This window comes from Microtus oregoni, unplaced genomic scaffold (assembly GCF_018167655.1).
Source record: "Microtus oregoni isolate MIOR12 unplaced genomic scaffold, Mior012 000010F_ref0000083, whole genome shotgun sequence".
Taxonomy (NCBI): domain Eukaryota; kingdom Metazoa; phylum Chordata; class Mammalia; order Rodentia; family Cricetidae; genus Microtus; species Microtus oregoni.
The window spans coordinates 13,691,658-13,716,735 of NW_024543069.1; the positions used below are offsets into that span (position 1 = coordinate 13,691,658).

The window sequence follows — 25,078 nt, forward strand, 5'->3', positions numbered from 1 at the left end:
CCAGTCACCTGTCCTCAACGGTCAATTAAAGGAGTCAAATTAAAAGTGGAATGCAAAACAGATTTACTCAACACTGTGAAGAGAGACAGTGAAACCCAGTGAACCCCTGAGTTCATGTTTAGGGTACTGGCGGGGTTTAAGCTTAGAGCACCAAGCATATGCTCATCTATCTACTTCTACAGGAAGTAGAGTGATACAAATCAAAGTTTAGTTTTTCTCAAATTTTATAATTGCTATATATACTTAGCTATCTTAAAAACTTAAAATAGGTTCTATGATGACAGTTAGGGTAAGGCCAGCTCAGGCACTATTGCTTATTGAGTTAGCAGACACTGGGTATATTTTATTTTTTGGCTTTTCAAGACATGGTTTCTCTGTGTAGTCTAGGCTGTCCCAGAACTCAGAGATCTGTCTGCCTCTGCCTCCTGAGTGCTGGGATTAAAGGCGTGTGCCACCACTGCCAAGCTTGAGTATATTTTATTTTAACATCCACTTTTTTGCTCTGAACTAAATGACAGAACTAGTTCAGAACTATAATCAATCATGGTAAGTATGCAAGAATATATATACCTATACTATATATAATATATATTATCTATTATTAAAATATATAATATGTATTATATGTAGTCCATATCAAAATAACTGAGAAAGCAAAATTAGCATGTGAGTTTTAGTGAGTATGCTTTAAAGAGTTTTATATAGAATGTTTACCAATTTAATCACATTGTTGAACATCAAAATTTTATTCCTAATGTATGAACAATGCAAAGCTAAAACTTGCAAGAACATTCAGATTCAGAAGAAATCTGAAGAAAGTTTCAAAGTACAGTATCAATTAACGACAAATTGGTCTTTTGTATGTTATCTAGCACCATGACTTTCTTTGTTAAACAACCAATTAAACACATGAAAGGCATTGTTTATTTTTTGCTGATTTTCAAAGGTGATTCTTTGATGTTGAGTTTGTCTGCAAAAACGTGTGCTCTTCTTCCATTCTCGACGGCTGGATTTTGATGAATTTTCTCTCTAAGAAATATACATATGACTATTAATACCATTTAAAAATACTCAATGGTTTATAAGTCACTGCAAACAAGTTAAAAATCACTACAATTTAGAGTTTGATCTTAAAAGTTCCCCCAGAACTTTAGAGAAGTACTTTATTGAACATTCAAGAAGGTAGGAGCTGTTTTACCTAAGACGTACTGAACTGCTTGCAGCTTAAACGGTGTTGTTAAAAATGGTAGCCACTAGGGATATTTACCCCTAATTCAGCTCCTGAGTTGTACCACCCACATGTGAGAGGGGATTCGTGGTCAACCATGTCTAACAGTTAATATGCTGGCCAGCACACTTTATCATGTGGAAATTCACTACTGAAAATTTGAACGGATAGAACTACTAAGAGAAAATATAGCTGCTAGGGCCACAGATTATAGAACAGCCAACATGAGCTTGCTTTCTCTAACTGGGACCTAGATTTTGTGCTGAAGCTTAGCAATGTTAGATGTTTAACCATAAGTTTTCAATGTGAGACAAATATTACTGAAAAGATAGAGGCAAAATTTTAAGCCATTTAATAGAAAACATTCAGGCTCTAAATTCCTGACCAAGTACTTTCAAAGAAAATATGCCAGCATGTGGGATTCTGCACAAGGCTTCCATTTATTCAAGGCCCGTGTGTCCAGTGATGGTCCTGCATTCTCTCGGAGTCTAGAATGGATTCCTGTGTCAAGGGCTGTTGTAGTTTCTCCCAAAAACTTGAATTAACTTCAGAATATTTACTAAATGTATAAAAACACCATACATTTTAATATTCACTTTTAACAAATTAATTTTCCCAGTTTTTCCAAAAGCAATTTCAAGGAAGATAAAACTTTTTGTAAAATTTATCTAAACTATCTAGTATACATAAAAAGCACATCTCATTAAATACTTACACAATACTATTACATACTGTGAAAGTATTTACAATTAATTTATAATTAAATGATGGATTTTGACTGAGTAAGAAAGTTAAGTTTTCTAAATACAAAACCTTTCTCCTTATAGTGTCTATATAACTACCTTAACTTTGTGTGAATTATGACTTTGAACATTCACACAGGGAATTGCTTCACAAGATAACTACATCACAGTATATATAGTTTCCTTAGGATTTTTGTCTTCTATTTTTCCCATGATGATTAAGAACAGCTCTAAAATAGTATTTATTGTTTTCAGAAACAAAATTTTGATTTGCATGGACTACTCAGGTTTAATATAAAGTTGTTACTTTTATCATAAAAGTTACGGTATATATACACAACTTAGATATTCTTAAGAATGTGATAAGAGATAAAGTTATGTGTGAGGTAAGAATACATGTGTGTGTAGGTTCACATAAATGTGCGTGTGCACGTATATAAATCATAGAAATTTTGGCTATCATTCTTTAGGTTTTGACTCTGAAGGCAGGCGAGGCTGGCTGGCCAGTGAGAGATCCTACTATGTCAGGCTATTTGTTTTTAACATAGGATTTGGTTATAAACCTCGGATCCTTGCGATTACATGGCAAACCTTTACAGAATGAGCTACCTCCCCAGGATTACATGGCACACCTTTTAATTAAGAGCACTGCTTTTAGAAACAGCTTTTACCTTCTTTTGGGTTCTCGTGACACTGGATGCTCATGACCCACACTTCGCATTCTAGTGTTCTCTAGATTGTGTGGCCGTCCAGTAGGCTTGTACTTCAAAACTTCATTTTGCCACTCATCATCAAAAGCATGAGCATCGCCTATATGAAAGGACAAGTATTTAGGTTTCTATGCCAGCTTGGCCGTGGGTTACCACACACCGCGCAGTCTAACGTTCTGAAAGAGGGGGGTGCTTCTGCAGTGTCTCCCTTGTTTGTTTCTCCCCTATCGATGATCTGGCTATGGTAGTATGGGCTTTCACTTAGCTCCTGGATTATCCTCTTACTCAGTGGACTGGACGATCAAGTACACGCATTTCTGAACTTGGGGATCATCTCATCATGGGAGTGCTGCTCCCCATGGTCGTGGCCAGCCCCTTCAGTCTTTGCATCTCTCCTCACCTCTTCACGTTCCTGACTTGACTTCTCAAGCTTGCCAGTTCCCTAACACTATCAATTATGTTGTCATCAAGTAGGTAAACTAATTTCTATAAGAACACACAGATGATTGTTCTTGTTCTTTTACATTGTCTTTACAAAATATCCTAAACTTAACTTTCCCATATATTGATTTTTATAAAATACTCAGTTACATATGTACATACATATATGTGTATGTTATTTATTTTTTAATTTCTATGTATATATGTGTGTCCATGTGTGGGTATGAGGATGTAAATGCTGGTGGCCTTGGAGATCAGAAGCATATCTTTGGAACTGTAGTTACATGTACTTGTGGGTCACCTGATGATGTAACCCACATGGGTTGTCCCTGGCACCCTGCCTAGGGCTGATGAGGGAACAAAGAAATGACAAGGAACACGCATACAGAGATGCCGGGGTCAGGTAGGCTGCCAGCACTCTGTTGGAGCAGCACCAACTACTCCCGAACAATAACCTGAAGCCTGTGTTTTTACTGAGCAGCATAGTTGGGAGGGTTAGCTAGGCTCCACAGGTCGTCTCTGTAGACCAGCAGTCAAAATCTGTAACAACAGCCAGGAGGAGGAAATTGAAGCTTCCAGTTTTTGTATACAACGATCAATCTCCGTAAATGTTCACACTTGGACTAGAGGAACAAGACTGCCAATTCCTAGGCTGACCTACTGGAGAATGCCTTTACCAATTTCTCATGGGTCTGAGGCTATGGTCCTTGTGTGGCCGTCCCCACATCAATGATATACATTCCTTTAGGACTTCACTGACACAGGGCTTCCTCTGCTCCCTACATCCTGACAGTAAGAACTGAACTCGGGTGCTCTTAACCACTACTCCGTCTCTCTGGGCATCTCAGTTATACACCTTAATGATAAGATCATGATGATTACAGCTACTATTTGGCTTCCATCTTACTGTGTTAAGAGTGATCTCTCTCCTACCATGTAGGCACCTGGAGTTAAACTTGAGGTAGGTTAAGTAATAAGTGCATTTTCTTATCCCCTGAATAGTATCACCAGCCCAAGTAGTCACTTTTATCTAAAATAATTTCTTTTCTGAAATGATACACATTTAAATTCTTTATTATGATAAAATATTATTCAAAGAATTTTCTAAAAATATGAGGTAAATGTGACATTGCAATATAATTCAATTTTAATGAAAGCATAAAAGCTTGATTACTAATATTTAGACAAAATAAGTAACTTGTCAATTAATAGTAATTTTAATGTAATTTAAAATATAATAAGAAAAGGTAAGTAGAAGAGCTTAATGTACTGAAGAATATAAAAATCTAGAAAAGAAAGATTTGCTTGTATGTTATATATTAGAAATCAAAATATACTAGAAATTAAAATTACCTATACAAACTATAAAATCTTTTAAGTTATGAGACATTCACAAAACTTTTAGGTAACAGAATATTTTTGAAAAATAATAGGTGTGTATAGCTATAATGGTGGAATAAATTGAGCACAGTATGAAGAAAATAGCAAAATATCAAGTTGGAAAATATATTTATATATACATAAAACTAAGAAATTAGTCAAAACCTGGATGGTATTTTGGAATTGAAGTTATGACTGATTTTTATTTATTCCTTTAAGCTTCTTGATAATCACAAAGTAAACTCATTTTGCCTTTAGTTAGATAATATTACTAAGAAAGAACTCCAAATCTTTCATCCTATCACTTAAAAGAAAACTGAACAACGCCTCACAAAGTCAAAGTAAGATGTGTTAGGAGACAGAACCACAATTGAATACTCTGACCAACACTTCCTGCACGTTCCTTATCCTAATAAAAATCCATGAGGTTCTAGGAATGCAGCTACTATTTTACCTTTTGAAAAATAAATTTTGTGTGCTAACTTACTTTCATTTATATTGATGAACTCTTGATTGACCTCTTCATCTCCCGTCTTGTTATTCTTTGACTTTTTAATGACATGAGCTCGGTCATGGATATGATGACCAACAGCCATTTTCTCTAGACCGCTGTCAGAATCTCTTATCGCTCTTCTGGTTTCTTTTATCTTGAAAAATAAGGTAAAAGTTATTTAGCTAGTATTTAATCCTAATGAATGGATTTAATTCTACATTCTTCAGGCTCTGTTTATTGAAGTAAGGCCGCAGATTTGCTGCTGCCAAGTCCATTATTCTGTACAATTAATAAAATGATTAACTGTACCCAGCTCCATTATCAACTTGGCGTGGTAATAAAGATAATATTTAACTGTTTACAATTTTAACATTTTCCAAGTTGTAAAAATAATAAATTGTTAACACTGTCTCTGACGATGCAATGGATGGAAGCTGATAAGTGCAGCCACTCCTCCAATGAGCGTGGAGGGCTGGAGTCTTAGGACCACACCTACCAACATACAGAGTGTACTAGAGTGCATATGCTAGCCAGTGATTGTTAGCGTGATTTCCACATGACATCTATAACTACACAGTTTACATCAAGACTTCACTGTGTTCAGCAAAGTAAAACACTAGAAAATTTGCTAAACGATGCAAAGGTATCACTAATAGGTGTGTTTACACATCAGAACTAAAAATGAATTACTTTACATTCATTATTCTGTTAATCTAAAATCTTACCACAACCTACAAGGCAATGGAGAAATGGGAATTTTTATGTCACTGTTTGTAGAAGCCAAGAATTTTCATCACTATGTGTTAGTAAGTTGGTAACTTTAATTTTTTTTTTGTTGTTTGTTTTTTTTTGTTTTTCGAGACAGGGTTTCTCTGTGGTTTTGGAGCCTGTCCTGGAACTAGCTCTTGTAGACCAGGCTGGGGTAACTTTAATTTTTAAAGGTGAGGGGCTATGCACACCCTAAAAGCCCAGAGATACTATCCTAAGATTCCTTTACATGGGTGCTACACAGTAGTTAACAAGAAAAAAGTTAGGTATGGTGGGCCACTCAGGAGGCAGAGGCAGGTGGAGCTCTACAAGTTCAAGGCCAGGCTAGGATGCACATTGAGTTCCAAGCCAGCCAGAGCTGGATTAAGACCTTGCCTCAAAACCAACAAAACCAGAAATTAAAATAAAAAATAAAGAAACCTGGGTTACAGGTGCAACTTGAATAAATTTCTGAAACAGGCTGCTGAGCAATGGCAAGTTTTGGAGGACACAAACAATGATACTATTTGTGCAAAGTTTAAAAACCTATAGAATAAATAAAAATATACAAGTATGATAAGCTCCAGATATAGGAAATGGTTGTCTCCTGAGACACGAAAAGTGATCTTAGAAGAATTATATGTTACAATCATCCTCAAAAAATAAAGAATTATCTTAAAAGAAAAAGGAAACTGCTGATTTAATTAATCTATGTGGCAGGAATATGGGTTTATTATACAACCTTTCTGTACACTTTAACATTTTAATTTTTTTGGTTTTTCGAGACAATGTTTCTCTGTAACTTTGGGGCCTGTCCTGGAACTAGCTCTTGTAGGCCACATTGGCCTCAAACTCACAGAGATCCGCCTGCCTCTGCCTCCCGAATGCTGGGATTAAAGGCATGCGCCACCACCCGGCAACACTTTAAGTTTTAACTTCATATATAAACTCTAAGTAGACATTTCATGAAACAAAGGTTTCTTTTAGTGTCTATCTTATCAATGCACAAACGTAGTAAGCATCAACAGATATTTATGTGACGGTAAACCTCAACTTCCACCAGCTACCCACAGCAGGACGGTTTCCATTGAGAGACGCTCAGAGCCAGGCATGGTAGTTTATAGAGACGGAGGCAGGGCTGCTCCATGTTTGAGGGCAGCTGGGACTACACAGTAAGACTTGGTCTAAAACCAGCAGTAATAAAACTCACTCCTCCTGGAGCCCTCCTGGTTTGAGATGAGGCCTGGAACACCTTCGGTGGTTCATCTCCTACTTTGGAATAGGTCATGACAGAGGAAGAACAAAACGAATGCCCATTCGGATCCATTGAGAGCTGACCCTAGAGACACAGGCAATGCGAATTAAGATTCTAGTTAAACATAAAGAATGAATGCCAAGAGTTGAAATAATCAATACTATTAGCTATAGAGTTGTTCAAAATGGAATTAGGTGCCCTAATCTACTGCGATTTTAATGCTAATTTCTATTTCTTGTATAAAGAATAACAAATGATTCAAATACCAGTTTGTGTGGCTTAGATTTAGATAAAGAAGATACACTCCTTAGGCAGAGGCCATCTCTTGTAATGTCCTGCCAATCAAGATCAAGTCAACTAGGAATGTACCAGGAACTGTCACACTTTCTTTGGGTACCAGATTGATATATTCCTAAAACCATTGCTAATACCCTAGATTTTAGCATTCTTAAATGATCCATAGAATTCAAATTGAATATTGAAATGATACAGGTCACCTTCAGATCAAACCAAGTTACTTGTTTTGATGCTAATATTATAAGCACAAAAGTAGCCGTATTAGTGTTCATTTATAATACTTAGACTGTATAGAGCTAATCTAACATCCAAAACATTTCTGTTTTCAGAGATTTTTTTTTTAAATATTGAAACGTAGTTACTAACATGTAATGCAGCTTTGGAAGTAAATAGGTAACAATAAAACATGCAAATTTATAGAAAGTGTTCCTTTACAATAGCAACTCATAATATTTTTGTAAGCCAACCAATGTGACTTATCAGACCTATAGGTTGTAAATAAATTAATGAGATATAATTATAATTTTTTAATTGAGTAAGAGAAAATATATGCAAGCTGTTATTATAATTATAATATTCTAATATAATCACTTAAACTTTTGTTTCAGGAATCAATTACCTAAGAATCGTATATGGGTTAATCATGCAATTTATTAAGTAATAATGTTAATTATTACATGTACTACTCATGTAATATTGTTTATGGGTTAGCCATGTAATCACTTCTTTTGCCATGCTAAGTGTGGTTAAAGATGTTTGAAAATAGTGTTCTCATCAGTCTGTTTTCAGTACTTACAAAGTTTCTTTGTAACTCCTGCATACTGTTTCGCATATTTAACATCATCCGATCCATTGTCTGAAAAGGGTTGACATCTGCATGCTACAGGATATAAGGAAGTATGTTATTAACTACAACACCAACGCATATAAATCTTCCCAAACCAGTTAAAAAGCATTCCCCAATTTACTGTATCATGCAGTAACCAACTAGGCAAAAATAATTTAAGGACTACACATTTAGAGTGATTTGCTAAAGAAAAAGGACCAGATGCAAAAATCATAAACAGACAACATAAATTAGGGAGTTAGAAAACTGCAAATATATACACACATTATACGCCTAGATACACACACACACACACACACACACACACACATATACACAAATGTTTGTATATACACTTATACATAGTCAGCTTTCTTAAGCCAGAGTCCTCCTTTCTCCTCCATGCTTTTTTATCTTCTTACTAACCCTTAAGGCTCAGTCTTCTCTAGGGAAGATGGCTCAGACAGCGCATACTCTCTTGGGTAGGGCCTGAGCTCAGTTCCTAGCAGTCAAGCAGTTCACTATTGCCTGTAATTCTAACTCCAGCTACCAAGTACCTGACACTCTTTTTGGCCCCTTTGGGCTCTGTACAAATGTGTATAAATCCCCACACATAAATACTCTATTTTTTAAATTCACCTCTAACTGATCTCCACCAGTACACTCCAAAGCTTTGCGCTGTGGTCTTGTGTTTCCCGTGTGCTACCACGGTGCCCACCTCCTCACCATTTTACTAGTGTTTGTGATACTCTGCTTTCCTCTGTAATCAGGTCCTCAGAAAGGACAAGTATTCATCTCAAACTTCAGAGACTCAAATAACTTAAATTTAGTGCAAAATAATGAAAATAACCTTTTCATGAAAATATAGCTACAAACAGTCTAAGTTAATTATGTTCCAATCCTTGGATTCCTTGCTGGCATTAGAAACTAGTAAACTAGTCAAACAGGCTGGCAGGTCTGCTATAGAATATCCATACTTGTAAAGGCAGCAAGAAAAACCTGACGTTAGAGAGAAAGCGGCCAATCTGAGTGCTCCCAAACATCATAATTTGTCACCTTGTGAAAAGTCATCACAGGTATGTGGAAGTCCATCTTTGAAACACAATTATCAAGTTTCTTTGAACAGCACGTGAATGTTCCCTCAAAATCTACTTTTCCATTTCTGAAGACTAATTTTACATTTTGATTGATTTACTGTAACCATCTTGATCTCAACCTGTGGGGTCACAACCTCTTTGGCAAACTATCTCCAAAAATATTTACATTATAATTCATAGCAGTAGCAAAATTACAATCATGAAGTAGCAAGAAAAGCAATTTTATGGTTGGGGAGGCCACCACAATGTAAGGAACTGTATTATATGGTTACAGCATTAGGAAAGTTGAAAACCAAAGATCTTGACAGAAATGAAGACATTCTAAAAACCTATTTTTGCCTCTATCAGACTATTGGCTATCAGACTATTGAAATAATCCCCTAGAAACTGGATTTTCCTCAGGAATGTCACGGTAGGAAAACAAAAAGGCTGAAGCCTGGTATTATCTCAGGAAGAGATTTCAGAGTTATTTCAACATGTTGGGTGCTTTGCAGGAGAGACTGGAGCTGAGTCAACGATGGGTCAGTGATGGCTGGGAGCACACAGTGACTAGGACTGCTTACTTAATCTGTACATCTTCCCTCTATACCAAAGTCTCACGTCAAGACCCTGCAGATGGACTCAGGAAGGCTCTGGACCTTAGGTCTCCCCAGAGTGGCAACACTGAACACATCTCTTTTTCGCTTTTCACTATTACTTGTCTGTTTAACTGGCTTATTGATGATCAGTGGGTAAGTCTGGCTTGTTAGTGCGGTCAGGCTCAGGCCCTGGTCCTAACAACTCTGGTAATTACTTTAGAAAAGCCATGTCTATGCCCTCTTGGGTAAATTTAATACATGCAACAAAGGTTGCCAGTACAAAGCTTAAAAGCCATTATGGAAGTTAGTGAGATGCATGCAAACTCATTCTGCTTGAGTTAATAAAAATATGTTAAAAATATAGCGAAAATAATTTCTGCCTAATGACACGAACCATACCACCAAGCCTTCCAAAAGGCACAAGAGAAAAACTTGTTGCCTAGAAAAAAAATACACAATAAATTCTGGTTGCCTTTATTATATGGGCACACCTGAAATATAAAAATGCACTGTAGAGCCATGCAGCTCAGGGCTCCAGTCATTCCAGGGCTTTTTAGTTAAAGATGCTCAGTGAGCTTTTAGATGCTCTGTATACTGAAGCATCTGCCTGGACAGCTAACAGACACCACAGCATGACTGAAAATAGGGCCATTTCAGTAAGGTAATGAAGAGAAGGTCTTTGCTATAGACTAACACCAACATCAAATACAACGACTAAGATCAAAGCATTTGCTAATGCCATTGCTATTTCTATTCCATATCTTTTAAGATCCACTACTCCTGCTAAAACTAATTAAAACAAGACATTTAATCACATTATTAACATTACCAAATGAGTAAACAGATAAAAATGTATGCTTCCTAAAGATCAGTTTAAGGGATAAGAAATTAGCATAGGTTTCAGAATCGGCAGGCAAAGCAAGTTAAATAGAAAAGATGGAATAATCAAACAGTTCACACAACTCCCAACATGTAGAAAAGAATACATTTTTATGGGAATAAAGGGATGGGGCTGGTGAGATGTCTCAGTGGCTGAAGGCTCTTGGAACCAAGCCTGCTGACTGAGTTTGGTCTCCAGGACCCACACCAGAAAAACAGACCTGACTTCCCCAAGACTTCTCTGACCTCCACATGGGCTCACTCCCTCAAGTGCAATTAACTTTGTTTTAAGTTAAAAATATTGACTGCTTGAAGGAGTCTAAGTAAAACTTGGTTTTTCTGAGTTAAAGTGTAGAGCTACAAGGTGGGTAAATTATACAGACCCCAGATCTTGCCATTCAGGTAGGGGGGTGAGGCAGGAAGTCAGCCTGTACCAGAGAGTGAGCTCCATGCCATCCTAAACTACATAGCAAGGCTCTGTCGCCTAAAAGGAGACTATGTATAGGCATACGAGACAAACAATGTTTTACTATTTTTTTTTTTTTGGTTTTTTGAGACAGTGTTTCTCTGTGTAACCTTAGCTCTCCTGGAACTTGTTTTGTAGATCAGGTTGGCCTCAAATTCACAGAGCTCTGCCTGCCTCTGCCTCCTGAGTGATGGGATTAAAGATGTGTGCCACTACACCCAGCTAAGTTTTACCATTTTAAAGTCAGTATTACTATAGGCAAGAGAATAATTACAAAATTATGTTTATTTAGAACAGAATCATGTTGGATGCACCAATAAAATTTTTACTTCTATTTCTTTGTACTGAAAGGACTAGATGCCCTCTGGCATATCACCTAGTTATAAGGAAACTAACAAGTTTAAATATTAAATTTAGTTTTTATACTTGCTTTTTTGGGGACAGTATCCTAGTTAGGGTTATTACCACTGTGACGAAACACCATAACCACAGCAACTTGGGGAGGAAAGGGCGGATTTGACTTAGGCTTCCGATCCACTGCTCATCATCACATGAAGTCAGAACAAGAATTTAAGCAGGATCCGGAGGTACAAGCTGATGAAGAGGCCATGGAGGGGTGCTGTTTGCTGGCTTGCACTGTATGCTGTTCTTAAGTTATTCAATCTAAAGAGTTTTATTATAGCAGCCCAACTATACATGAAAATAAGAGACCAGTCATTTTTAAATTTTCATTTAAATGTTGGTCTTGAACTTTCTTTATATTCTGAATTATCCTCTTAACTTGACTTTCCTATTTAATCATGATATCGATTAATTACATTTCTTCTATGTGTTTTCCTCTCAATTTAAAGAAACTTTAGTGAGACAAATATAATTTTGAAGAATACTTAGATGCAAATAGTTCTAAACCATGCATCTTACCAACTACAGCTGCACAGAAATGAATCTCTTTATTTGGTTATGTATTCCTCATTCCAGTTTTTTCTTAAACATTCAGCATTTTTTAGTAAAAGTGTGGAAGAGACAGTTACTTCTACTCCAACGGGTATTCAATAGAGTTACTGCTGATTTGTATAAATGCCTTCAATACGTCTCCAGCTGAATTATAAGTAGGTCTCATTTATATGCTTACAAGTAAGGTAACAAAATTACCTTTTCTTGCTACCTTCGTGAAAGCTCATAAGTAGCTCATTTATCCAAAAAATGCATGTTTGCTATGGTTATAGCAAATACAAAACTATTTTAATATTCAAATGATTTTCAACATTCGTAATTAATGTGCTCTTGCACTGTTGATTTTCCTGGCATTACATTTTAGCTTTAAAAATGGATTAAACTAAAAATTATATGTGTCTCATCATGTAACATTAATTTATAATATTATAGATATAGCATCCATAAATGACACTATTTACTAATGAAAAGTAAGTATGACTGGGTAAAGCTTACTTATTTGAAAGGCACAGGCAATTTTATTTATCAGGTTTTATGATGAGCCAAACTATTTTGCTCTCATTAAGCTTATTGTGAAGAAAACATGAAAAATGTTTTTCTAGAGTAGTCTAGAATTCTGTGGATTGATGAGTCATATGTCTGCTGAATTCTAAATATCTACATTTCAATTGTGAAGATTCATTTTTATGGAAATGCCAGAAAGAGGAGGTGAGCCCCACAATGGTTAACATACATGTGTAAACTTTGCCTTCTGTTTGTGCCCTCCCAGTTTGGCTCTCAGATAATCCTGCTGAGAACATGCAGTTACACAAGTCTTCTGAAGTCAAGGCTAATAAGTTCTCAATGTCCAATGTGTCCCAACCAGAGCTTAGTGATGCAATAAAGATAGAACACCACACTAGATTTTGTTGCTATTTAAAATATGAAGTGTGTGGTTCTAGGAGTTCCTGCTGGCTCTAATTCAGCATAGGGGAGGAAGTTCTCAGAGGGGAAATTTGCAAGAAACAATGGCCTAGTATTGCTTATAATTGTACAACCTGTGGTCCTCAAGTTTTAATAGCACAGATTAATTCTGTACCATTAACAATTCATTGTTCCCAGTTTTAGCTTTTCAACATGTGTCCTCGTTTATGTAACAAATATTTCCACAATAGAAGTATTAGTTATACCCTATCATTGTACGTATGTAAATTCTATATTTTTTTATCATATTTATACAGAACTTTCTTGCTTGCTGTCTTTAACTTACAGTTAAGGAATCTTCACCATCATTATCTCTATGATTGTGTGTTCTTCCTCTACCATCAGATACACTGAGCAAGTTTCTTCCAAAAGGTTCAGAGAAACTTCTCATCATGTCGCGCATACTTTCTCGGTGTGAAAGAAAGGAATCACTGTTGAGAATACAGAATAATGAAAAATTAATGTTACAATTTAAGAAAAACTGGCATATAGATACTACAAAGAATCTTGGGAGTTAATGTAATTGTTGAGGTAACAAAATATTACAATTTAGAAGAGCATTATTTAATAAAAGACCTTGTATTATAAATACAATTATAAATAAATTTATAAATAAATCCTATCCCATTTGCTATCCACTATATTTATTATACTAATAAAATATACTTTCATCTCATGTTTTATAAAAATGGTAAATACAAATTACCATGTTATAAGTAGTTTACGATGAGGAAAATTGTAAAAAAAAAATCATAAAAAAATATTTCTATCTGGTAACACCACTGTGGAAAGTCTACAACATAATTCTACAGGGTTAATAAAGAATACTCTATGCTGAATACTCCATGGGTAACAAATAACCTACCAAAGTTGTCTTTTTAAATTGAATATGCAAAAATGAAAGTCTGGAAAAGAACTCTCCTGAAATATAATAATACTGGTTGGAGCTGGAGAGATAGCTCAGTAAAGAGTACTTGTTGCTCTTCTAGAGGACTGGAGTTTGGTTCCTAGCACCCCCAGAAGACTCACAACTGTGTCTCACTATAGTTCCAGGGGATCCAACACCTTCTTCTGGCTTCTACAGGCTCCTGCACCTCTCGCCTCTCTCTCTCTCTCTCTCTCTCTCTCTCTCTCTCTCTCTCTCTCTTAACAAAAAGTAACACTGCTTATTTTTAACTTTCCTTATTGAGAGTTTGTCACTGAGAAACATAGCGATGTTTAAGAACACTATAAAAGTACAATTATCTGTATAGCCAAAGCCAAAGATACAGATAATCTTTATAAGGTTAATTTTTTTCAAGACAGGGTTTCTTTGTGTAGCCCTGGCTGTGCTAGAATTCTGTAGACCAGGTTAGCCTTGAACTCACAGATCTACCTGCTTCTGCCTCCTACGAGCTGGGGTTAAAAATGTGTGCCACCATGTCTTGCTTCTAAGACTAATTTTTATTTTTACTAATTCTAAATTTTATAATAATCAAATACCAAAATATCTCAATACCAAGCTTCAAGAAATATTGTCAAACTTCTTTCAAATTACCAACTATTAAGCTGATTAAAAAATACAGATTCCTGTTCACACCTTCCATGATGTCAAGCTGGCTAACAATACGGATTCCTGTTCACACCTACCATGATGTCAAGCTGGCTAACAATATGGATTCTTGTTCACAATTACCATGATGATCAATCATACTGGCTCTGGGTCTGATTTATGAATATGTACCCCTGGTGATTTTAACTCAACTTTTGAGGAGCAAGGTCCTCTGTGAATCTGTGGTATCTGAATTAATTATAATTTGAGCATTTCTTCTGGAGACAAGTTTTCACAACTATAAAATAAGGATAATATCAAATATTCCTGTTACCATTATCACAATATAAAACTTGAAAACACAAGATATAATATCTGATACATGACTCAGTTGAATAAATCTTCATTTCTTAGTTTCACTTCCTCTTTCATGTATGAACGTCATTCCCTATTATTCTATCACTAGATGCTTCTCAGGGAAAGAGATTAGACTTTAAAAATACATAGAAATGATAGTGTTCCAGCCCTTCTTCTATGTACTTAAGTATCAAGTTCCTTAGTATGCTAACTCTTTCACTGCAATTTTGAAAGAAAAGCCTAAAAATTTTAACACTTCAGCATCATAATAATTTTACAGTATTTTCCCAACAGAAACACACTAACCATGAGTCAACAATTTACTTTTCATTTTAGAGTATTTAAAGCTCATCATGATTGTGACTTCCTTTGCCAAGTAACCTTATGGCTCCTTGCCTTCTAACTGAACTTCCCATGACAGTGTGGCCTCCTTCCAAAATTCTCCATGTCAGCCACCATCTCTATAAATTCTCTTGGTAATTCAGTCCCAGTCCTTTGACATTTACCACAACGAAGGCCTGAAAAGCCAACATCTGCCAGTAATTTTAGACAGAAAGGGCTTCTCCATGGAATTATACAGTATTAGTTTACAATTTAGTTCTACTAGCAAGAGTTCAGATTTCTTCATACATTACTTTGGAAGTTTTAAAAAAAAAGCATGTGACTGGAATCATTGCTCAGTAGAGTGCTTGCCTAGCACATGGGGCTCTAGGCTCATCTCTAGCACTGGCTTTGTTATCATAGCAACCCTAGCTTTCACTGGACAGTATTCCTTCTGTTTTTATTTTATGGACTAGTATTTAAAGTACTGGGGTTAGCTGTTCTTTCCAGGTCCAGTAGATTCAGTAGTGCATCCACTGGGCTTGAACTGCTTTCGTTTGAAGTGTTTTTTTTTTTTTTATTGAAAAAAAATTTCCTCCTCCTCCCACTCCTTTCCCCCTCCCCCCACTCCTCTCCCCCTCCCTCTCCAGTCGGAAGAGCAGTCAGGGTTTCCTGCCCTGTGGAAAGTCCAAGGTTCTCCCCTCTCCATCCAGGTCTAGGAAGGTGAGCATCCAAACAGGCTAGGCTCCCACAAAGCCAGAACATGAAGTAGGATCAAAACTCAGTGCCATTGTCCTTGGCTTCTCATCAGCCCTCATTGTCCTCCATGATCAGAGAGTCCGGTTTTGTCCCATGCTTTTTCAGTCACAGTCCAGCTGGCCTTGGTGAGCTCCCAACAGATCAGCCCCACTGTCTCAGTGGGTGGGTACGCCCCTCACGGTTCTGTTTTTAATTGCTGCTTCAATCTTGATACTTGTTATAGATTTGTTTAAATTATCTCATCTTGGTTTATCCTCTGTATGTCATATGCATCAAGAAAATAAATTTTTATACAATTTTCTAGCTTACTGGAAATGATTATTTAAGGTACATCCTAACAATCTTTGGAATTTCATTGTTAATCTGTTGTTATGTCCCTCCTTTCATTACTAATTTCATTAATTTGTGCCTTCTATTTTCTTTGGTTAGTTTGGCTGAGGGTTTGTTGATTTTGTTTCTCGTTTTTAATCTTATCTTTTTAAAGAACTCTGATACTTTGTATTTTTTTTTTCATTTTTACATCTTAATTACTGCCATGTTACTTCTCTCCACTAATTTTGGGTTTAGATTGTTTTTATTTAAGGACCTATATAGTATATGATTAAGCTATTAGAGATCTCTTAATGTAGGCATCTGTAACTATAAACTCCCCTCTTAGGGATGCATTCATTGCATCTAGTACCAGTATGCTGGATTTTCATATTCTTTTGGTTATAGGTTCTTAAGATTGCTTTATTGATTCCTTCAATGACCCATTCATCATTCAACAGTCTGTTGTTCAATCTCTTTGAGTTTAAATATTGTACAGTTTCTCTTTCTGTTGATTTCTATTTTTATTCCGTTGTGGCCAGAGAGAAAACAAGAAATTCATGTCATATTAGAAATCTATTTTAGAGGAGGTTCCATGGGTTGCTGAGAAATGTATGTTCTGCAGATATATTGTAGAGCCACTTGATTTGAGGTCATATAACTCAGACAGTTCTCTACTTTTTGTTGAGATAATCTATTGTTGAGTGTGAGGTACTGAAATCACCCATTACTACTGTGTTGGGTTTTCTTTATGCCTAATTGTGTGTGTGTGTGTGTGTGTGTGTGTGTGTGTGTGTGTGTATGTATAAGGGTACATATATTTAGGATGGTAATGTTCTCTTCATGAATTGCTTCCTTAAAGTCTATTTTGTTACATTAGAACAGTGGTATCTGCTTGCTTCCTAGTTCCATTTGCCTGAAATACCTTTTTCCACCCTTTTATCCTTAGGTTGTGGCTGTCTTTGATGGTGAGGAACATTTCTTGAAGGCAACAAATACAAAGATTACAATGTGTTGACCTGTCTTAATTAGGGAATAAAGACCATTAATAGAGGCACGTGTTTTCTTAATCCTCATTTGCCTAACTATTGTTTCAGCACAGCCGTCCTTTCCTATAGACTGGTGTGTGTTTCTTTCTCTTCACTCTGAAAGATGAAGAAAGCTGGCTTAGTGATGATCAATTCTCTCACTAGTTTTCATTATGGGAAGCTTTCCTTTCTCCTTCCAGTATGACAGTTTTGCTGGCTACCTGGACCGACAATCTTTCAGAGCTCGAAATTCTTCATTCTAAACTTGCCTGATTTTTAGAGTTTTGCTTGAGAAACCTGCTTTTATTCTGATAAGCCTGTCTTTATGTGTGACTTGGTGTTTCTCTCACGGCTTTCTGTGCACTTTCTTTACTCTTCATTTTTAATTTCTAACTGAGTTTTTTTTCCTGGTCTCATTATTGAAAATCTAATAAATATCTCCTGCACCTGGATAAGATTTTCCCATTAGATCTGGGAAAATTTCTACTATGATTTTATGGAAAATATTTTCTATGTCTGTAGCATGAAACTCTTCTGTATCCATGATTCATAGATTTGGTCTTTTCATGGTGTCCCCTAGGTCTTATATTCTTGTATGTTATGTTTATATTTTCTTAATTTTTCCTTGTCATTGAATGTTCCAATTCAGCCACCTTCTCTTAAAGCCCTAGTATTCTGCCCTCCCCTTGGCCCATTCTATTGGTCAAGTTTTTCCTATGAGCTTTTGATTTGATTCGATGAATATTCTACTGCCACCATTACAAATTGATTTTCTTCTCAATGTCCAAATTCTATCTTCATATCTCATATTAATCTCATTTCATTCAGCTGCTAGTATTCTCTTGGAATTAATTTTAAAAGGAATAATATAGAAAAAAGGGAAAGAGAACAGAGAGAAGAAAAGTAGAACAAAGAGAAACTGTGAACAGTTATACCTGCACTGAGCATTAAATAGCGTAGGGATGAAATTGAACTGGAGACCTGGATGGGAGTAGTCTGAATATGTTTTCTTTCCTGCTTGCTGATTCCAGCTTTGACTTGAACATTCCTTCCTGGGCTCCCAATAACAAGTCACATTCCTGAGCAATGCCACTGGCACTTTCCCTCCAAGGGAGGAGACAGCACCTCCCAGCTGAGATAATCCTTCTAGGATACACTCTGGATTTTCTCTTGTTCTGCTGCTAAGTTTCCTATTACACTTTATTACTAAAACTAGAAATATTTTGGCGATCACCCCACTCTTCTCATAGCTGTATCTAACTCCCCCTGGTTTATTTCCCCCTGAGATTATAGCACACCATGCCTGCATGTTGTCCACTACCACCTTCTGCGTCAAAAAAAAAAATTCTAAAAAGCACAATTGTTTCAAATGTAATTTCTTTCGGATCAGCAAATGCTTAAGTGAATTTGTGTGGGGGTATACATATACTTTTTTAAAAAAATGTTTGGATTCAGCTTTGTTTTGGTATAATTGACATCCAGTAATTATAGTTTTGAGTTTTCAAAAATGTATAGTCTAAGCACAATTATCCGTAACATCTATATCATATCCAAAGTTCTGCTTTGAGTCTCTGCAGGAAGTCATCTCCCCAAGTTCTACTTGCAATAATAAGTTTCGCATTAGATTGTCACCACCGCAATGGAATACCACACGGGAAGAACTTAAAGAAGGACTTGTTCTGCTCATGGTTTCTGAGCTCCCAGTCTATCGTAACAGAGAAGGGCGAAACGCAGGAAGGCTGTTCTCAGAGTGGCTAGGAAGCAGGGAGACTACCATGCCACTAGCTCTCTCCTTTCGCCCTGGTACTCTATCTGGGCCTCCAGCCTGTGGGGACAGTGCCAATTATATCCTCCGTGGGTCTTTTCGCCTCACCTAATGCTCTCCAGAAACTTCTCACAGACATTCAAAGGTGTGCTCTACTAATCTAGGCATGTCTCAATCTAGGTGGCAATCAGCACTAACCATCACAGGCCTTGTCAGAATAGCTTTGCCTTTTTCAGAACTCAAATAATGGAATTAGAGAGTGTGTCGTCTTTTATATTTAGTTTATTTGATTTAGAATAATGCTTTTGTATTCACCAAATGTTAACTAAACCCTAGTGTGTGTGCATGTGTGTGTGTGTATGATTATAATCACAAATCCGTTTCTGGTTTTGTCTGTCTCTATAGTAAGGCTGCTTGAGTATTCAGGTACTAGCGAGGCTTTGCACATACAAAGTTTCATTTCTTTTGAGCAAACATCTGTAAGCACAGCCGCTGGGTTGCATAGCAGGAGCACAGCTTCACAAAAGCTGTGCACTAGGGGCTCTTTCAGTACTGCGATCTTGTTCAAACTTGGCACTGTTAGTTTTTCAATTTAAATTATTTGAACAGTAGTATAATCATATCACTGTGATTTTATTTTGTATTTATTTATATGTGATAAAAATGAGTGCCAGACATACCTTGCCCATTTAAAAATGTCTTTTGCTCTTGGTTGTTAAAGAGCCCTTTATATATTCTGTTTGTTTTTTAAACAATCTTTGTCTTACCTTTTCATTTTTAAATATCAACCACATAGCTATAAGTCTTTATTATTTTTCAGGCTGAGGTCTATTTTTATTTTTGTTTTGTTTGAAATAGGGTCTCATGTAGCTAAGGCTGGCCTTGAAATCACTATATAGATGAAGATGCCCTTAAACTTCTAATCCCCCTACTTCTACATCCAGAGTGTTCTGAGTGTGGGCTCTGCCACTAAGCCTAGTTGTACGTGCTGCCAGGGGTCCAATCCAAGGCTCTATGCGAGCATGCTACCAAGTGTGCCACACTCACAGCACAGTGTTCAGCCTTCACTGCAGACTATGACCTTGGACAGCATAGTCTACAACTACTTTCTTTTCATGTTTAAGACTTAAGTTAGGAATATTATAAAGTGGATAATAGCATAGCATATAAAGTGGATAAAAACAAAGGAATTCACTCATTTAGATGTGTGATAGGCAACTACTCCAACCATCTTCAGTGGTGCCAAATCCCTGGTGTTCACACCATCATGTAACCTCTTCTGTCCTTAACATGAGATGGACTTGTAGACCGTTTTATTATTATTAAAGAAATTAGTTATAACAGAATAACAGGATGTTAAATTCGGAATCACACATTTCAAAGGCTGAGTTTTGTCTTAGGCGTCTCTCCAGCACAATGGCTGGGAAGGCTTATGGAGAAGTCTACATGCGACAACTTTAGAAGCACATTTTCTGAACCAGCCAGCAGACATGTGAATGAACTTGAAACTGAACGCCCCTTTAGACAACACCTGTGACAACCTCGGGTTCAACAGACTTGACTGTAGTCTCCTGGGGCTTGAACTGCTCCACTGAGCTATTGCAGCAATAGGTAACTAGCACACCCAAGAGGAAGCTCTTAAACTAGAGGGCAGCTGAATCAGGGACAAACCTATGGCACTTCTGACCAGCAGAATAACAGTCACAGGTTCTGGGAATTAGGATATGACTATCTTTACAGGAACCATTAGCCTGCCTTCCATGGATGTTTCTAAAAAAACTTTTTAAAAGTAATTTTTAGAAAAACCATCAATTTCTGCCAACTATGCATAAAATGGTCACAGGAGATTAAAATGCTGTAAACACGGTTTGTGATTAAACTTCATTGGTATATGCTGAATGAACTGTCATGAACGAATAACTAAATTCTTTAACAAAAGGTTGAATGAGAAAAAACAACTTAAAAGACCCTAAAATATCAACGTCTGCAGAAATACCTACCACAACGTCACCATTTTCTCTGTTCTATGCTGAACTGTAATTATTATTAATTGCTATAATTCGAGGGGAGCTTTTTCTCTTCATGTCTCTCTCCTTCTAGACATAGGGTCTCACTGCGTAGCCCTGGCAGGCTGGGACTTGCTACGTAGACGTCTACCTCCTGAGCGACTTGATTGAAAACACACTGCTACTCCTGGTTTTTGCTTTGTCTTTAGGTAAGTTTACTGGCTGTTCTGTCATCTCCGTTCTGCTGAACCTACCCACTCAACTTTTTGCTTTCAAACAATTTTCAGCTCTAGAATTTCTATTTGATATGTAATATATACACATATTTATACTTATTAGGAATAGACATATTACATATAAAATTTCACTTCCTTTGTTGAGATGTCATATTTTCTTTCATTACATCATTATTTTCCTTCACATATGGGGCAAAATTATAACTGCTTTAAATTGTTTTACCCATTAATTCTAATATCTGGCTAACTTCAGATAGGTTTATATCTAGAAAATGAGTCATACTTTTCAGTAAAATAATTTTGAACTCAATGTGCATTGCAGAGGTTATGAATTGTGTTACATTCTTCAGGGATGGTAAATCTTTCCTAAGCAGTAATTCAACTTCTATGTCTTAAATGGGAGATTAAGTCTTGCGTGATTCTTGGATCCTTCTCAGTAAGCGGCTCCGAGTCCGGTTATGCACAGATGTCTACAGAATTTGTCCCAGGAAAGCTCTCTCCTTTTCCCTTCAGGATGCTGTCCACTCCCGCCCTCACGCCCTGCTTTTCAGAGACAATAGTCATTCTGAGCTCTGTCCTTGGTTCTTAGGCCAGAAAGAGTTTTGGCTCTTGTCCTAGCTTCGGCTGCTTTGATGGGGCATGTGGAGCTTGGGCGCAGAGTAGAAATTTGTTCTCCTCTTCCCGTCTGGTGGGCCCTCCTCAGTATATGCATGCTTTGAGCCATTTCCCAGGAATTCTTACAGAAAGCTGTTTTCATATTCATCATACTTCAGTGTTATCTATAAGATCCATGGGTCCAGTTTGGATATGAGATGTTTTTAGTTATTTGTAGGGTTTTTTAAATGACAGTTTATTTTCAAAAGAAAAAAAATTGAAGAGTAATATTCTAACCAGGCAATTCTAACATCAAACATCAAAGCATTTATTTGATGAAGATAGTAATTACTGTCAGCAATCAAACACTACACAAACTGCTCAGTGAATAAAGGATAAAGTCACCATTAAACAATGTTTACTGAATATTTTCTAAGTCACAGTAACCACTAGAGAATCCAGTGATCAGGTACAAAGTTAGCATCAAGTACAATCTTTATATAAAAACAGTATGGCCAATGTGTCTTACTTCCCTTTCGTGTTCCTAAGGTCAGGAGATGGCTTAGTGAGTTTGTCACCTTAATAAATTCTTTAATTTAGTATTAAATAATGAATACTAATTTTGTTAGGATTGGAGTAAAGGGGGTAGGTCAAAGGACAAATTGCCTAAAATATAAGTTCATTCTTTCTTTGTATCCTCAGATGTGTTTATGCTATGAGTAATGGTTGTAAAAAAATAAATTACAAGCATGAGTCAGTTTTACAGTTAATTACTATAAATTTGCCTTGTATTTTTAACAATGGTTGTTTGGCTCTGAAGAAGGCTAAAAATGTGTTGAAGAGTGTGACTTTTTCCTGCTATGCTTGGAGGAAGGCTGCTTTCTGATGTGTCTGTTTCTGATCTGTTACTATTTTTGATCTCAAATCTTGGGTTCCCCGTCTTTGCTCAGAGGGTCATCCAACAGTTTAAGTTACAGTCCTGCTAGACCTTTTTTAAAAGAAAGATACTAATTACATTTCAAATTAAACATTTAATTAAGGACTGAGCTATAAGTAGGCATACAATAAACCCAAACACTCAACAGAAAACTCATAATTGTGAAACCTATCTCTGCATGTCTTCTTCCCAAGGCTTATTTACTTCACGACTCCTTGTCACCTGAGGCATTCAGCACACACCATTTCTTTGTCCCTCCCTAGCTTTGAATTAAACAAGGCCAGTCCTGCTCCTGAAGCAGGCAAAGAAAACAAACGGTGGTCGCATGGCAACGCCCAACTCCTTCCACGCACCTAGCACAACTCGGGCAGTGCTGCCAAGGTGACAGCCTTCACGCTGCGAAAACTTGTTTTCCATAACCTAGCGCACACCTTTAATACCAACTCTCAGGAGGAAACAGGTGGACCTCTGTGAGTTCGAGGTCAGCCTGGTCTACACGGAGTTCCAGGCCAGCCTGGTCTACACGGAGTTCCAGGCCAGTCAACTCTACAGGGTGAGACCCTGTCTCAAACAAAACAAAATAAAAATTAAAAGAAAAACAAACAGCCGGGCGGTGGTGGCGCACGCCTTCAATCCCAGCACTCGGGAGGCAGAGGCAGGCGGATCTCCGTGAGTTCGAGACCAGCCTGGTCTACAAGAGCTAGTTCCAGGACAGGCTCCAAAACCACAGAGAAACCCTGTCTCGAAAAACCAAAAAAAGAAAAAAAGAAAAACAAACAAAAACCCAAACACCCTCCCCCCCCAAAAAAACCTCACCTGTTTCTCAAGTCAGGGACTGTCACCTTATGAAGCACCCCCACCCACCTATTAAAGTAATTCTGACCAGAGGCTCCACCAAGGCGGCAGTTATGGCCACCACCTAAGCCCTGCTACTGCACAGGAGGATTTTCCATCCCAGGCTACCCCAAACCAATCCCCAGGGTCAGCAGCCATAGAAAGCTGGTCCTCACCTCCCACCAGCAAATCCTTCCTCAGCCCTGCTCAGCTCCCTCTCATGTCCTCCCTTTCTCCTTGCCCTAGAGCTTCAAACCCTCTCCTCACGCCCCATCTCTACTCTTCACCTAAATGACTCCCTTCAGCTCGACCCCACTCCTGCTCACACCCACTGCTCCTCACACCCACCGCTCACACCCACAACCTGCCGGGTCCCCCCCGCCTTCCGGGCGTGCGCGTGGCTGACACACTCACGCGAAGAAGGGGTCGTCCTCAAAGCCGCTGCTCAGCATCCGGAACATCGTGGCTCCGCGGAGGGCGGCGGGCACGGGTGGAAATGGGCGCAGCTCGCCGCGTCGCCCCCAGCCTTCTCTCCACTCGCCCGGCGCGTCTGCCTGCGGCCAAGGCCGCGCCCGCGACTAAGGCGGGGCCTGACGCCACGCTGCTTCTCCATTGGCTCCGGCCCTGTGACGTCACTAAGGGAGGCGGGGAAGGGGAGGCCAGCGCGAGGCTGCCACGGCAACCGCGGTAAACACACGGGAGGCTGGAAGTTTGGCTCTAGGCCCATGGGACCTTTCAGCGAGGCTCCCCAGAGACAGTTTGGTATCAGAGCCGCGGGAAACAAAACAGCAGACCAGCTCTTTATGACCTTGGCCAAATCGCCCTTGGTCCCGACTGTTTTCTGGTGGTAGCTGATCAAATAATGAAAAAAAGTGAGAAAACGTTTTGAGTACAGTTATCAAGTAGTGTATTCACGTCTATCAGATTTCAAAAATAAAACTAATACATATTTCTGTGATCTAAAACTCTAAGTAATACACAAACACGTAGACATGGGATCAAAATAAAAATTACTTTTGGTTTACTCCCTGCCCATTTCAAGGACCAGAGCTCATGTTGAAACCAATAAATCTTCATCTTTCCAGCCTTCTTAACAAGCAGGATTTGGGCCCGAGATCTGAAACAAGCAGCCATTATCTAACTAAGATTCTCCTTCTATTATTATAGTATAAAGAAACCTATTTATGACAAGGAAACTGGTTTCCATCCTAAAGCAGTGCAATACCTTAACGATAAGATGAAACATTTTTAGTGATCTTCAGGAGATAGTATTGGGGAGACTTGGATATGGTATTATGGAGGAAGGGGCAACATTAAAGTTGTTGTACAATTGTTGATGTTTGG

At 37.7% G+C, this 25,078-nt stretch overlaps 1 protein-coding gene across 2 annotated transcripts; it reads right to left on the bottom strand.

Moving 5' to 3' along the window:
- Positions 1–722: 722 nt before the first annotated feature.
- On the bottom strand, positions 723–24,297 carry Mlf1 (myeloid leukemia factor 1). 2 transcript variants are annotated; one of them, XM_041659278.1, is made up of 8 exons: positions 24,149–24,297; positions 13,344–13,488; positions 10,190–10,234; positions 8,091–8,174; positions 6,953–7,081; positions 4,990–5,149; positions 2,643–2,781; positions 723–1,029 (listed from the first exon to the last, which is right to left on the bottom strand). In XM_041659278.1, exons 1-8 carry the CDS (start codon positions 24,193–24,195, stop codon positions 924–926), a joined length of 855 nt encoding a protein of 284 aa, XP_041515212.1. In that variant the 5' UTR covers positions 24,196–24,297; the 3' UTR covers positions 723–923. The 2 variants fall into 2 exon arrangements, with proteins under 2 accessions (XP_041515212.1, XP_041515213.1); XM_041659279.1 differs by lacking the exon at positions 10,190–10,234.
- Between the last annotated feature and the right edge of the window lie 781 nt (positions 24,298–25,078).

Coding starts and splice junctions, on each gene's coding strand:
- Mlf1 (XM_041659278.1), bottom strand. CDS start 24,195: ATGTTCCGGATGCTGAGCAGCGGCTTTGAGGACGACCCCTTCTTCGC. Junction 13,489..24,148: donor GAGGACGACCCCTTCTTCGC/GTGAGTGTGTCA, acceptor TATTCTCAACAG/TGATTCCTTTCTTTCACACC. Junction 2,782..4,989: donor GTTCATCAATATAAATGAAA/GTAAGTTAGCAC, acceptor CCTTTCATATAG/GCGATGCTCATGCTTTTGAT.